General features: G+C 44.9%; 1 protein-coding gene across 1 annotated transcript in view; it reads left to right on the forward strand.

Moving 5' to 3' along the window:
* EFHC2 (EF-hand domain containing 2) overlaps positions 1 to 16,850 on the forward strand; it is a 369,754-nt gene that overhangs the window by 134,068 nt on the left and 218,836 nt on the right. Inside the window, exon 5 of the mRNA XM_069636501.1 lies at positions 13,375 to 13,626. Within this exon, the coding sequence (XP_069492602.1) occupies positions 13,375 to 13,626 (252 nt within the window). The remainder of the gene's footprint in view (positions 1 to 13,374; positions 13,627 to 16,850) is intronic.

Consider the following 16,850-nt stretch of genomic DNA (forward strand, 5'->3'; position numbering starts at 1 on the left):
GTGACCACCTGTTTTCCCCTCTGCACCCCTTCGGTGTTATACTCTAATATCATATGCTTGGTGGTTTTCCCTGGTTCATGTTTTCTAGTTGTATATAGTTATCTGCTGACACCTCCCCCCACTCATCTATCCATTTTACTTCTACGGTAGCCCCTTGAAAAGTCCCTTTGTTTTGCACAGGGACATACACATCAGACATCCCCCTTCTTCTACTGTCATCTCTTGTGGCAGGAATTGTTTTGGTGTCCCTGGGAGGTGTGAGATGAGTGAGCACACATAGCATGTGCCATTGGTGCTTCCCCACCCCACCCTCTTCATCTTTTTATACCATACATTTTCAGATGCAAGGTCCCCTCCTTCCCCAAGAGCACTGAAAACCCTCAATACTAGATATACTTCTTTTGGTGCGTGTCTTGCTTCCACCATCAAAAGGTGTTCCCAAACTACCCCTATTCATTAGGAACCAGAAGAGGAAGAGAAGACAGAAGACAGAAAAACAGAACAATCCAACCTCTATTAAATTTGCATCAAGTTTTGTTCTTCCCCCATTTCCCCTAGAAGTGTCTTACCCATCTTCTCCTTCATTTATGGGCCTTCTATAGAGTCTTATAGCAATGCACAGAGTCAATGATAATTGGTTTATACTTCTCACTAGGTGACGCTTCTCTCTTGTCTTTCCGTTGTGCTGTTGTTGTCTTTGCAGACATCAGTTATATGGATCCACGTCCTCCTTTCCTTTAACTTCACCGTTGTTGGGGTTGCTTAGACAACTTAAAATGGACCACAAAACCATAGTTCTATCCACTTCCTTACAACGTTGCGGACGAGAACTCTGTCTCTGCGATAAAGAGGCAGTGGGGGTCATTACGACCCAGGTGCTAATTGCGCCAACTTTACCACCATGGTGTAAACTACGTTTACACCATGGTGGATGGCGGATTTACCGCCCCATTCCAAGGTGAGTGGGGCGGTAAATCCCCATTTCCCATTTTCCCTTCCCCATTCCCATTTCTGCCCCATAGGGCATAATGGGAGTGGGGAAGGCGCTAATTACGCCACCGTAAATTACGGTGGAGTAATTAGCATCATGGCAGGTTAGCGCCATGGATTTTAACGGCTGCTAAAAGCAGCCGTTAAAATCAGAATCAGGCGTTAAGGGTTAACAACGGCGTTAACCCTTAACGCCTGGGTCGTAATGAGGCCCAGTGTTAGGCAGAATCCTGTGCAGTGTGCTTAGGGACCACTACACACAATTAAGACTACAGGTGGCAATACAAGTTTTACCTTTGGTACAAGCCTGTACTACTATGTAAGAGTGGTAGCAGTGGCGGAGCAGCCAGGCTTATCTCAAGAGTATATGAGCAGTAGCAGAGATTACACAGTGGGACCACAATTACGGTGACTCAAGCAAACACTGACTCAAGGTTTCAGGTAAAATATATAAGTACATTTATTTTTAAACCATTTATTATAAACACAACACTTCTATTAAACTCAAATAAAAACCACACTTTAAATATACTACAACTAACAAATTTACTTTGTACAGTAAGTCTCAAGGTAAGTACCCTGTCTTTGAATGAACCGGTGTTACGAACAAAACACTTTACCGCGAATACGATTGCAATCACTTTTTGACAGTTCGGTCTACTAGATAAATACGTATCCGTGACATGAAATGTTACCGGGGCAAAAACACACTTAGCACCTGAGATACCCAGAGGGAGTTGGAGGCAAAAATCACAGGCAATATTTTGGTTAGGCAGGCAGAATCAAGAACCACTCAGAGACAGGAGTTCAAAAGTCAAAGGGCCAGAGCCAGGGTCGAAAGACACCGGGGCCTGTTGCCGAAGATCACACAGTCAGACAGTTCACGATTCAACGTAGCCGAAAGTACTTCGATATTGTCAATGTTCGGAAGAAAAAGTTATAAGAAGGAGGGAAGACAAGGGCAATGAAGAAAAGGGATTCACCCAGTTTCCTCAAGTAGAACACAGTAACTTGTTCCAATGGTGCAGCTGGTGCCCTGGCAGTTGTTCCTGTTGGTTTCCTGCAGACCCACGATTCCTGGGGCTTCGTTGTGAAGGAGGATGTCTGAAGGGGGTCTGCACCACACAGAGATGAAGCCGGCAACAGCGACGAGGAATAAAAGGTGCTCTCCTTTAAAACAGGAGAGGCTCTACAGGTGGCAATCCAGACCACTACAGCAGCGTGCAGCGATTTCGACCAAGGAAGAGGATCCTCTGGCTGTGGAAGATGAGCTGGTTATCCCCACCAAGCTCATGGGAAGAAGACTCCGGACTTGATCTTCTCTGAGTCGTTGAACGGAAGTTAGCTCAGGACTGCAGCAGGGCTTCACCGGGACGGGGTAGTTGCAGCAGCCATTGTTCTCTCCGCTTCTCTTCGATTCCTTGTAGTTCCAGTGGCGACTCTCTGACTTCTAGCCCAATAGACCTGCCTTTTATGCGAAAAAAAACCCATTCACACAGCCTGGCTGTCAATCACCCAGCAGGGGGGGTTGTCCAGCCCGGACAACTGCCCTGTCCAATCATGACGAAGTGCGACTTGGGTTTCCTAGGATACCCTGTTCAGGGGGTGACTACACCCCTCCCTCACATTCAGCCCACCACCCCCTCCCTCACATTCAGCTCACCTAGACACCCAGGCTCTTTGAGGAGGGCTTCTGAGCAGAAACCCGCCGAAAGACAGTGAACAAAGAAGGCGAACCTAGTTTGCCGTGCAAAGTAAGACACAAGAAGGACTTTAACAAAAAGAAATGACGAATAAACCCAACCGGAGCCAAAAGAAAGACGATTTGGTCAAGCGGGTTTATGTTTGAGGCTAATATAATAGCCAAGAACAGTACCACGTTTATCTAATATAATCGCGGTAGAAAAGTTAGGGTAGATACCACTGCCACCAGCCAAGTCTAAATGTTAAAAGAGCGAAACAATGCTCTTGGAGGTACAGATAAAAAGGGATACAAATTAACCCTTTCCAGTACTCCATGGAAGATGGGGTTAACTGGATCTGTGGTAGATTGACTAAGTAAAGTTAATGGTAACTTTACCCTTTTCTGGGGGACGGTAGTCACCTCAGAAATGGAGTCGGGGGAAGTTTCAAAGACAACCCTGTGCCACGGCACTGAAGGTGCTGTGTGATACACAAAAAGAAGGGGGCTACTGAAGTGGTGTACTTCAGAGTCCACAACCACAAAAACAGGTACAAACACATAGCAAATCACAGGTAAGAGTGGGGAAAAAGCTCTCACTCTTACCAAGTGGAAAACAAAAGAAACTCCAGAAGTCCAGCAAAGCTGCTGGGGGACTCACTAGGTGAGGGAAATTTGCCATAGATGAGAATTCTCCCTAACAGGCAGTGCTTGCGGAAAGGTATCCTCTCGGTGGGCACTTGTGTGCTCTTCAGCACTGGTCAGCCGACATCTAGGTTGCTGAACCTGGCGGGAGATGAAGTGGAGGACATATGTCATTTCTGTTAAATAATTTTTGATTTCATCTCTGAGGATCTCTGAGCTACGGTTAGCATTCAACATTGAATGTGCAGGAGGGGCAGGCGCATGCATCCTCTTACCCGTTACAATTTTGTGCAGAGTCAAATGATGATCCGCACAGGGTGAGTTGGAAATGGCAAAAGGTGCAAGGGGGAGGCAAGAAAGACAGTTTTGGCACAGAGAAGAGGTTAGCTTTGCTAAGCGTTCTTTAAGCAAGGCATTGAGTTTTCAACAATCCTGTTTTGACTGCAGCCGGTAGACTGTGCAAAGCTTATGTTTTATGCCCAAGAGGTGCATAATCTCTTCAAATGGTTGTTGCCAAAATGCTGGCCATTGCCCGATCTTATCTCTTCACATACTCCCCACCTGGGAAACACTTCCCTTACCAAGCATTTGGCTGCAGATTTCACGTCGTTCTTTTCACAGGGCCCAGACTCAAGCCAGAACGAAAAGAGACAGATGACAACAATTAGGTATTTATAAGATGAGCATCTCTCTTGCATATTGACATAGGGCCCCTTCAGTCACGGTATAGTTCCCCGGATGGTTTTTAATGTTGGACCAGACAAAAACTGTTGACAGGCCACACAGTTCAACATAAATTCTGCCACTTGCTCTTGCAGATTTGGTACATACCATCTCTCACTTATCTCTCTGATGCTATACTTTCTTTGGATGCATGGGTCAGAAAATGCAATTGCCAGAGAGCTAAGTTCAGCAATTTCCAAGGCATCACTTGTTTTCCATTCTATTCTTCCTCCATATTCAGTCTGTTGGGGATAGATAACACCCTCCTTGTATCCACAAGTCCTTCTCGTCTTTCGGGGCCTCTCCTTGTCATTTTATTATCTGAACAATAGGTGTCGCATTAAAATGTTCCTCCTTCTCACTTTGCTGCCCTTTCCTCGGTTCCTCTTTTTCTCTCTGGGTAGAGTACCCTCCTTCCCTCTGGTAAGTATGCTTGCTTCTTTCGCTGCTTAGTTGGCCAAATATATTTGGTCTTGTCCACCTGTATGGGCTGCACATTTTATTATTTCCACTTCCACCAGGGCATTTAACACCTCTATCAACTGCCTAAGTAATCCGGCATGTTGTACTGGTGTCCCTTCGCTTCTCCTGAAACCCCTCCTTTCCCAAAGCCAATCTTGAATGTATGGTAGATGTTACATAGGCGAGTCAGAAAATATGTTTGCTGCATGCACCTCCATCATGTTTAATGCACTTACATTGAACTAGCTCTGCGGCTTGTGCCGAATAGTGTAATGGTAATCGCATCTGAGACACTATTACGCATTCCCCATGTATGTAGCACACTACAGCTGCCCCTGTATACCACCTGCCCATTTCAGGGTCTATACTTGATGAGCCATCAATGTATACCATGTCTGCCCCTTCTATTGCTTCTTCCTTAACATGTATGTCTCCTTCCATTCGATTCATATGTGCTGCAAACTTTTGCATATATTCCCCTCTTGCTGCAGGTTCTGCTACAAATGTTGCTGGATTGACAACATGACACCTCACTACCTCTATGGCTGGGTTTGTTAGTATCACATCGTACCTCGATGCCCTCTGTGTCGTTAGGGTGCTTTTTGATTTTTCCAGAACAGCGAGTGCTCCACATACATACTTGCCAACCCTACCAATTCAGGCGGTAGGATACCGCTTTTTAAGCAGTCCTACCGACTACCGATTTCGTGTCAACACCTTACAGATTTTTATAGGCCTGTCTGCCTGAGGCCCTGCACAGCATGAGCAGCATCCTCTGGTGGGCGTGTTAATGGGCCAACTTTTTGATTGATCATTGCGCTGCCTGGCCAGGCGTGAAAGTTCCAGGCAGTCATTGTCAGCAGGAGACCTCTGCCATCAGCATCCCGTGATACTCTCTGAGCAGAGCTGCCTGTCTGCCTCATCGTCGTGCTGTGTGCTCCGAGCCGGTGTCTCTCACTTGAAATTCTGGTCACTGGTCTCAGTCTGTGCTGAGTTGAGCTGTAAATATACAGTTACTAGCTGCAAACCCGCCTTCTCCCGAATCTCTGCAGGTAACATTTGTGAATTATTACGTTGTAAGTGCTCAGGCAGTAATGAGGGTGGCAGATCAAAGGAAGAACTGCGAACATGATCATCTGCAGGCTGGCTCCGGAGGCACTGAAATGGAAAGGAAAAAGGCTGCACACTCCACAGTAAATTAAATTTCCATGTGTTTTAACTATTAACGTGTGGAATAATTGTACACACACACACACACGTCAGGCTGCTTTTCCCTATTGATGCTTTAGAGCCAACAGCCTCACGTAACTGGCTCTCAATAATGTGATTTGGCTCCTGACCTAGAGTTGGAAAAAGGATTTAGGTTAGTGCAAGAATGCCCCACACTTGTGCAGAAGCAACTTCATGAATGGTAGCGCCTGGACGCTTGAATATCAAAGCTTTTGGGTAGGGGGCCATGTCCGAAAGCCCTGTGTCCTGTCATCTAGGGCAAGGGGTAGAATCATGTCAGTGCTGCCTTCCCTCCGGGGCTCTGGCCAGTCCCATTAGCTCCATGTCGCAGATTGAAACTTAAAGCAGCGCTGAGCACCTAGAAGGAAAAGCTCGACTGAAAGAGTAGAGCAACGCAATCTGGGGTGGCAGGTAAGGACAAATGGGGGAGAGGCAGAGTGGGGGTATGAGGTAGAGGTAAGCAGGGGGCTGATAGGAAGGTAATGAGTGAAGGGGAGGGCACAAGAAAAGCCTCGAGAAAGGGGGAAGAGAAGAAATCCGGAAGTTAGGCAAAGCAATGGGAAAAATTAAAGGAGCGAAGGAGGCAGCGAGGGGAGAGGAGAGGAGACAGGTAGGTGGATGAGAAAGATGAAAGGAAGGTTGGAGGCACCAAGGGAACAGGAGAAAAAACAGGCTGATGGATGAGAAAGGTGGAAGGAGGGCAGGAGGCACTGAGGGGACATGAGAAAAAACAGGCAGTTGGATGAGAAAGATGAAAGGAAGTCAGGAGGCACTGAGGGGACATGAGAAAAACAGTCAAAAAGCCAAGCAGCGATTCAGGGAGCCCTCCAGCAACTGTGCCATGTTGCCATTTAGCAGTCTTGAAACATGACAAAATATTTATCTCTATATTACTTTTGTTCAGATGGGGCTTGCCTTACAGGCTGTATTTGTGGGAGCCCTTGCGCCCTTGGGGTGAGGCAGGTTTAATTAGTTACTTTTTGGAAATATTTGATGTGGCAAGGGTATGAACGGCATCAGGGCCTTGCAATCTTTCAGTTGAAAGGGGCCATGAGCCTCAGGGAGGCCCCCAGCAACTGCCCCATGTTGCCAATCAGCAGTTTCATAACACAGCAATATATTTTTCTCTATATTACTTTTGTTCTGGGGCTTGCCGTACAAGCTGCATTTGTGGGAGTACTTGCGGCCGTCACTTCCCTTTGGCTATACAGAAGTGTTATCACCTTGTTGCCTTTTCACACTGGTTCCTCCACAGGAGGCACTTGTTGAAATAGAAGGATTTATATCTTTTCAGTGGGTATTTCGTGTTTCAGCTCCCTGCTGGTTGGCCATCTCGTGATTATCAGCGGGTATGTTTGAAGAGGAAAATATGTGTTAATGAGGAAGACGCTGGTCACAGTGCTCAGAACTCACTTATTTGGTCAATTTCTTTCTAATGATTGGTCAGATGATTTGGGATAGGCCACACCAGGTAGTCTTCATGTGATCTCTTCAAGGTCATATGTCACTTCAGATCATTTCCTGTGATGTCATAAGGTCAAAGTTCATGTGACAACATTTCATGTGATATCATCATCATGCAAATTTTATTTTTGAAACTTTAAGATTTAAGATTCCAACAGATTTTTAGTCACAGAATGTTGGCATGTATGCACATACAGCACTATGGGGCACACCATCCTGATTGTCGCTGCCTTTTCTATTGCAAACGCTGCAGCCGTGAGTGCTTGCACGCAAGGAAAATGTCCCTGCATTACTGGGTCCAAAAGGCCACTTTAGTAGGCCAACGGTTTGTGCCCCTGTGGTTTCTTTTGTATAAGGACAGCCGTCATTACTGAACCATCGTAGTGGAAGAACAAGTGGAATTTGTCTTTATAGTTAGGGGTGGCAGTACTGGTGTATGTGCTAATGTTTCTTTAATTTCTGTGAAATGTCGGATGTCCATTTGAACTCCCTCTTCTCTTTCTGAGCTTCTTTTAAAGCCTGCAGCAAGGGCTTGGTGTAGGTTGAGTAGTAAAAAACCCATACTCTACAATAATTACACAACCCCAGGAATTTCTGCATTTCTTTTACTGTGTGCGGCTGTGCTGTTGAGTGAATTGCCTCCACCTGCTCTTGTTTTTTCCTACGCCCTTCAATGGATATTATTTGCCCCAGGTACACTACTTCCTCCTGACAGTACTGTATTTTTCCCTTATCCACCTTGTACCTTGTACTCTTTCTCTGCCAGTAATGTCAGCAGGTGCACTGAGTCTGCCCTGCCCTCTTCCTCTGTCTCTCTGCATACCAACAAGTCATCAACACATTGGATCACTGTGCTTGGCATTTATACATTTCTCAGGTTGATTTGGATCACTATATTGAAAATACTGGGTGATTCAAAGTACCCCTTGGGGCAGTCTAGTGTGTTCGAATCTCATTCCCCGATACATAAATGCTGTCAGGTACCATGCATCTGGGTGCAATGGAAAGGAAAAGAAGGAATTCTTCCATTCAATGACTGTGAAGTACCTTGCCTGTGTTGGGATGTTACAAAATATTGTGGCAGGGGTTTGGTACTACTGGAAATTCAGCCTCAACAACATCATTCTGGGGGTGTAAATCTTGTATGAATCTCCAGGACCCACCCTTGGATTTCATTATCGTGTATATGGACATGTTACATGGTGAGGAAGAAGTTTGTATGATAGCCTGCTCCCAGAGGGCATGCAAGGTCGAGTACATTCCCTCATCTGCTTCTCTAGGCAATGGATATTGTTTAGCTCGGGGGGAGTAGTGCTCCCTCCTTCAGTTTTATTTTACTGCCCCCACTCCTTTTAGTACCCATACATCATGGGGCCCCTTGGCCCATAATTTTTCAGGGACCTTCTTGAGATCTTCATCTGTATGGATACTCCTCTTCGTCACCAGTTGTGTCAGTATTGGTACCAACTTCTCCACCACTTTCTCTGGGCAAGGTATTTGTAGCTGAAATACCATCTCTCCCTCCATCCTGTTTGACGAAGAACAGCTGTTCATCCATTACCCCTGTTATTGTTAATGTTGGGTCGATGCAGAGCACCGTGCGCATTTCCATATTGTCATTGTCTGTCCCACACAGGATCACCATGTCCTTGCGCTCTATAACCCCTTTATCTGTAGCACGAGTGTGGTGCCTTTTATGTGGTCCCTTTGACACTGTGGTCTGAACAAGAATTCTGATGCCAGTCAGAACACCTTCCCTTGTATTCCCAGGACCCATCCCAGCAGTATCTCCACTCTGTACAAAAACATGCTCGGGTACATGGGTTGGCAACTCAATGCACTTTGAGGGTGGGCTGCTAACAAGAGCACAGTCACTCGGGTGTAGGAGATGCTTGGTGTTGTGCATATCATCCCTCTCTGTGTGAATGACATGGTGCCACTGAACTTGCTGAGTAAATCTCTCCCTCGTATGTTGATGGGAGTGTCTTTGGAGTACAATAGTGGAGCTACAATGTGTTGTGTCCCTACTGTTAGTGCCAAGTCTTTTTTGACTGAAACCGCAACCACCGCCCCAGAGAAGCGTTGCATGCCCATGACCTTGTTCGATAATGGGAATCCCCCCTCTCGTATACAGGATGTGCATCCCTACCCCCACATTTCCCTGTGAGGCCTTCTTTCATGGTGTGACTGCAGTCCGTTTGTGTACCTGTGTTTTTTCCCAGAGGTGCCCCATCCTCTCTTGCTTACTCCCGTAGGTGGTAGGTATGCCCCCATCTGGCACTGAATTAGCACCTTTAATATCGAGCAATGAAGCTTTCCTTTGCACGGAAGCAGCTTTTGCCGTTCAAGGTTTGCTTGCTTTCACCAGAAGCGCTTTTAAATACTTGATTGTTCATCTCTCATCACGCCACTTTTTCATGTGCCCTGTCATTTTGTTCTTCAGACTGGTGCTCGTACTTCACTGCAACTTGAATTACACTTACCCTGTTGCATTGATGCACCTACAGATGTTAGTACTTTAAATGGCACATATAAATCTACTTCTGCAACATTGAACCAATACAAATATTTACTTCAGGGTCATCACACCTGCAGCATAGAATCTTTATTTCAACTCTAATTCTCTTATAGGCCTTTGTTTGCAGAGTTCAAAACGCTTCAGCCCGTGTCATCACATGATATCTGCAGTTATCAATTACATTTATTCACAGGCGCAAACGCTTGAGTAGGCAGTGTAGCGCTGACCAGTGTATGGCCTCAGCCCTCACCTAATGAGGGTGTTGTGTTTTCCTGCATGCCCTGCTCCTCTTCTAGGACACCTAGTGACCCTTGGTCAAATCCAAGTAGCATAGCCTGTAGTTACTGTGCTGCATCAATATTGTATTCATGCTGCCTCACCTTGGCCTGCATCATTTATCATCCTGCCATTTCTTCACAGAAGTGTAAATCATTCTTTCTCTCACTCTACAGGAGGCACTCTATCCTAAACTGCTAGGTCACACCCCTTCTGCAAGAGACCACAAGGAACATTAGTGAGTGACGCCTGGGACTCTAGGCACAGCAAGTGGCGTGGGAGGCGTATTCTAACACGTGGGTCATTTGCAATGCCCAGGGAATCAAGCTGTACGCTTGTGCAGCATGTACCTGACCTAGCAGTCCATTTTAGGCTGCTTCCATTGGTGGAAGGAACAACACCAATTTGCATGTGGCTCATTCCCTTCTGTAATAGCGCAGTGAGGCTAAAAACATTGACATGGAAGCTGCCCAGAGGGGAATCCCATCGGTAAGGGTTAGTTCATCATTTTCCATTCATGACTTTTTGGTTTCAGTTATCAGTCCCCCGAAGTGGCAAGGGGTTTCAGCAGGTCCTGTGTTCTGTGATTGCTGTGCTGAGTGAATCAAGATGCACCCACTGATGATGATCTAAGCCTTTGGATACCGTAGGCTGATGCATTCTTCACATTGTCCCACTGTTTTGTATACACATGTAGTGGGGAGCCACTCACAGTGAATATCAGCTGAAACCATACCATACTCCAGTGTGCACCAGTTTCTAGCTTCCACTAGAGTATGACCTCATACCTGTCCCCTTCTGCTGGGGTCCAGTGCTGGGCCTTACCCCAGCTGTTGTGGCACGATCTGATTGCACCATGCCTGAAGATCGTCTGTCTGTTCCCCCTTGTCTTACTCCCTGCATGGTTATGCCTTAATTGCAGTTGGAAAAACTGAAGATTCGTCGTCGAACCTATTTGCTGTTACCCCCACTGTTAATCGTACTATATGCATTTACTCTGCGTATGCAGACTGTTATCGTTTTAGAATTTCAAGGGCTCTGAACGACAGCTGTTTTTCCCCTGTTCCTTCCCTCCTTGAGCGCTTTGAAAGATTGCCTTGTGTATAGGCACTTTATAAATAAACATTACCATACCAAGTGATGTGCAGCCCATGCCAAGCAGTGACTTTATTACAACCTCACAAACCACTGCACCCTAAAGGACCCCCCACAGTGCCACCTCTGTCAAGCGGATCTTCTGGTATATATCGTCATCCAGAATGGTACCGAACTATCCTCATCAAACCTGGCTCAGGCCACCAAGAGCACATCAGCTGCTTTGGTCTGGCTCTAGCTCCCAGTCACACATCGCCCTAGTGCAGGCCAGTGCTCTGCCCCTCACCTCACTGAAGTGCGCTCTAGCACGTTGAAGCATCTCATGTGCTAGATGGAATTACAAATAATGACCTCAGGCCCAAATAACTGGACAGACACAAAGAATATGTCAAGTTACTATTTTATTATCAGTATAAAATAAAGTATGGCAATCTGGCGTACAACAAACTGTTCTCCACACACTCACACTTCAATTTTAATTACACAAAGGTGTTATACCTCAATATACGTCAGCTATGACATCATCCTACGTGTCAAACTGCAAAACCTACGAAAGGGAGGGATTGGTTAAGGGAACATATGTACCTATATATCATAGAAGTATTAGTAATATCACTGGATGCCCCTTATACAGTAGGCATGCCTTGAATCACCTCTAAATACGTATAATACAGATTATAGCACAATAACAGCAGTGGGTTGCCCTGTGTAACATTGTATAGCATGTTGATACATAGACCCTCCGATTGGTTGGAATTCTCTTGCACCTTGAACCTTAAGCTAGTTAGCAGCACGTAAGCAAAACGAAACTCAGGTGCAGAGAGCCACGTCAGACTACTACCCACTGGCCCAATTAGTCCATCATCTCTCATCGATCAGGCCCCAAGCCAAGGCTTCTTCTTTATAGTTGACCGTGCAACCTGTTCTCTGTTCTTGGACTTTCAAGGGAGTGTAGGTACACCGTTATCTTCATCTGGAGCTTAATGAATAGCCCTTGTTTTTGACTTCTGAGTCACGTGTGAGGAGACCACTATTTTGTCAATTTCGTCCTTTTATTTACTGCTATTTGATTTAATTAAGCTGGGTGTCGTTACTCCTCTTAGCCTCTGCAGACTTGTTCATTCCACCTTGCATAGGCTTTTTGCATCCTTGATTGTCCAATACTTGGCTCTTGCAGATATTTTCTTCTTTGCTTAATCTAAGAGAAATATGTCTTACGAACATGGCATATCCTCTTGAGTCCTTTTGGGCCTTGCAATTATTCCTTGAAGTGGCATCCTTGATCCCAGGCCAATAGACTCCTCTTTATTGCTCAAACAAAGCTGTTTTTCAGCATCTCCTGACTCTGCCGCCCTGGTCTGTCTCTGAGGTAGCTTGATTAGTTACAACACGAGTCCGACATCCATCTTTTTCTCAATATGTCTCAGCTACCTTGCGCTTCTGCGTATGTACATTCACTTCATCTCTCCTCACTTATTTCTTTGGTGCATATGATTTCTTCATCTTTGATTACATGTTTCTCCTATCACTCCAGTTACATCTTCATTCTTTAAGTAATTGCATATTGTTTTAGTGCGTCTTCATGTCTTTCTTTCATGATGTCACTCTGCTCTTGTCAGATTTCACTTATAGCTCTTTGATGTCCAATGGTGTGTGCAGACATCCTTCCAGCCTTTAATGCGAGGGCACATTCTATACGGTTGTCTAAGTGCATATCGTCTTTCATACACCTGATGAGGTAGTGGGACAATACCTGGTGTCGTACATAGGGCTCTTCTCCTGCTATTCCAATATGATGGAGGATGACGTGTCCATCTGCTCCTCTACTTTAGATGATGCAATGCTTCCAGATTTAGATATCACTCCCATGGATCTACTTTCACCAATCAAGTTTGTCACTAGGATATGGTCCTGCTGTTCTCCAGAGGCTGCTGCAGATTCGGAGTGCTGTTCAGTTGATCTTGATTGTTGGAGTTAACTACTGTTTGGAAAACAGGTTGTTCCACAAGATTTAGAGGTGCAGGCTCTGGCTCTCAGAGCACTCACATTCTGCTAATTGACAAGCCAAGCATTGCCCCTATGTTGAATCAAATATTAGCAGCTCCTATCTCTGATTGTGTAGTTACCAATGTTAACCCTACTTTGAAGCTCTTTATCAGAATGCAAAGCGTCAATATTTTCTAAAATGTCAACAGTCCTCATCTCTCAAAGTAGAATAAATACGATATCTAATGGAAGCAACACTGTTCTCAGAATGTGAAATTACCAGTGTTTTCTTTTGTGTTTTCAGGAACAGGATGCCATGAAACCGTTGCGTCCCTACGACCGCTTCGACACATTGAAGCAATTCCTAGAACATGACAGACATGTTTTACGATTCTATTGTATTTGGGATGATACATCATCTATGTATGGTGACCTCAGGGACCTTATCTTGCACTACTACCTGGCTGATGATACTGTGGAAATCCTTGAAGTGATACCAAAGAACGCTGGCCGGGATGCTGTTCCTGTGTTTCTTCACAGAGGAAAATTACCCAAGGTGAGTGTCCGCAAATCACTGCAGTCTGTAGATTTGTCCAAGGTAACATTAAAAGAGAGTTCAATATTAATAGTAACTAATAATGACTAGTAATGTAACAATAAGAAATGTAATGATAATAAATGGAAAATAAAGTGATAAAAATAAGTAAATTAAAAGTAATACCGTCCTAAAAATGATTTCTCATTTAAAAATGTATTACCTTAGCAGTCATTTCCCTGGTCATAGGCAATACCAGGCGTTATGACCCTAGAAGCCTGATTTATGGACCTATGCATAGTGTTGGGATTGGGGCCATAATTGCTGGTCTATCTCCACGGCTGAGCACACTACCACTTTTAGTAGGCATCTCACCCTTCCTCTAGCTTCATTGCAGTTAGAATTAATTTAAGATAGCCACCTGGAATAGGAAATAATGTTAACTCATAGAGTTCTAATAAAAAACTAGAGGGCCAACATTTCACCAGAAACGGTGTCAGCCCTGGCTGCCATGCTGGTGGAAAAAAACCCATCACTTTCCATGGAAGCCTATTGGCACTTTATCCACCAGCATGTCATTCAGGGCTGTCAACTGAATGGCAAATGGCTGCCTCTCTTTTTGCTCTCAAGAAGTATGAAATGTTGGCCCCAGAACTCTGTGTGTCAACTGCAGGTGGAGGTCAGTCCCTTCTCCATGTCTAGCAGCATAGAGGCAGGTGAAGGAGGCAAGTTGGATTAAGGGAACACAGGAGTGGGACCCGAGAAGCCATGCGCAGGTAAGTGGGGTCGAAGAGGTGGTGTAGACAGGCGCTAATGACAGTCATCAGAATGTTTGGACTTCAAAGCTGTCCAAGAGGAATAATACCTTGCACGCCAGGATTCTGACAGGCTACCAGTACCTCAACATTACATATCATGTGATAATTTATTTTAAATACACTAGCTGTTCCCAGCGTTACATACACTGTTTTAGCATATCTTAAAGGTCAGTATTGGTCGGTATTTCATAGGGTCACTTATGTTCCCCTTCTTAAATATTGGAATTGCCACTGATCGCTTTACCATTGATCGCTTCCAGGTAGGGGGCGTAGATCCCAGTGACTTCTTAATGGTCATTGAAAAGGCTAAACGTATAGTAAATTGTCTTCTTTTTAATTCGAAAGGCATATTTGTATCAGATGGATAGAGAGTTATGCATGGTATAAGAACAGTATCTATGTTTAATCAATTGATTACACAGGCCTCTATGATGTGTCTTTGTAGACGCATAATCGTCAATCTTGTTCCATTGCAGAGTCCTTGTGATGGCATAAGATTGCGTAGTAGCAAAATGACAGCACCTACTTTCAGTTGTAGCTCGTGAGGAGGCATTCTGTCAGGCTGAGAGGTCCTGTGTCCGCGGAAGCTGCTGAACCCCCGACGATCCCCCTGAAATGTAATTCCCAGAACAGAACTAGATTTCAATTCAGCTCTGTAAACTACACCCCAAAGGGAAAGGGGGAAGTGGATAACAAAACAACACCAGGCAGACTGCGTCAAGGCTAACCAGAGCTGAACCTGCAGAGGATATAAGAAAAGCAGATACAATTCCTTTATTTACTTACTTAACCTTAGGAATGGGAAAGACTTTAAATCCTTAACTAATAATTAAGAATCATACCTGGCTCTTCTCTTGAAATTTCTTAGAGAAGCTTGTAAAGAAGCTGAAAATCTCTCTTACTTGAGACTCTTGAAATTCACAGCAACTTCTTACTTTGGGCAAATCTGGAAAGTTTATTTCTTTGTCTCTTTTCCAAAATGCACTAGTTGTCCAGTTAAATTGTCTTTATTTATTCTTTCCTTTTCTTTCAAACTTTTCTTTTGTTTTTTCAAGCTATTTACAAGTCAATTGAGTTTGTGAATTCTTGAAGAAACATGTGTTAAACTCATACGCGGGTGATTTGAATACAGATGAATTTCACGTTGAAAACTTCCTGCGTTGAAGAACACGCGCACGGTAAGCAAAATCCACGCGCAGAAAACACACGCGCTTGCCTAACCACGCCAAGTAGAATTCACGCGCAAACGAGAACACGCGCAGAAAAACACATGCGCTAATAAATTTCCGTGTTGATGAACTTCCGCGCCTATTCACACGCACCTTATAACCCACGTGCAAAGAGTTCACTCGCGATCGAATACACGCGTTTAAAAAAAAACACGCGCAAGAAACCACACGCGTAATAGTTCTCGTGCTGAAGCACACGCGCTTGAAAACACATGCGCTATAAAGTTCTCACGCGGCAATCAGATTATCGCGTCAGGAAGCACACGCGCTGGAAACACACACGCTTTAAAGTTCTTGCGCGACGAATGAATCTCACGCTAGGAGCACCCGCGCTGGAAAACACACGCACTCTTGAGTTCTCACGCGACGAACAGATTCTCGCGCTAAGGAGCACCCGCGCTGGAAAACACACGCGCTCTTGAATTCTCACGCGACGAACAGATTCTCGCGCTAAGGAGTACCCGCGCTGGAAAACACACGCGCTCTTGAATTCTCACGCGACGAACAGATTCTCGCGCTAAGGAGCACACGCGCTGGCAAACACACGCGCAGTTGAATACACTCGCACGCGCAAAGGTTCAACGATATTTTCAGATTACACGTAGTACACGTATTTACAAATAGCGTTCAAGCGCACTCAGGGAGTTCAATAGTACAAATTCAAAGATAACTTTTTACGAATTTTCAAGTAAATGTCATTAAGATGAACAGAGCTGCAGTACAAACAAAGTCACTTATCTCCAGAGCGAATTCTTAAGGATCTTCTGCTTTTCCTGTCTTCAAAAACGAATTCCTGACAACTGATAGCTTCTCCAGAAACCCCCAAGAAAGTAGCCGCTCAACTGCTAACGCCTGAAGGATAAAATCCACCAGGCCCAAGTCTAAAGCAGGAGCAGCCACTAAACACGTCCTCTCAGCTGGGGTTTAGATGATGAAAGGCACAGAGTGACAGTTTAGAATGTTCATTGTTGTTCTGCAGTGTCTTCTAACCAATCAGAGCTGTCACTGTGAGACTCCATTTTGCCTTGGGTCATAACCAGGATTCTGAATCAGCAAGTTAAGGCCAAACCAACTACAATAGAAAACTTCCCACCCACACAAGGCTAATCTAAAAAGGATAAATAAAGAGAAATAATGAGAAGGAAACTTGAATAAGGGAAAATAGCCTGAATAGGGGAAGGAAACCTGACAGTACCCC

This window comes from Ambystoma mexicanum, chromosome 7p (genome assembly GCF_040938575.1).
Source record: "Ambystoma mexicanum isolate Mex_15411 chromosome 7p, UKY_AmexF1_1, whole genome shotgun sequence".
NCBI classification, from domain to species: Eukaryota; Metazoa; Chordata; class Amphibia; order Caudata; family Ambystomatidae; genus Ambystoma; species Ambystoma mexicanum.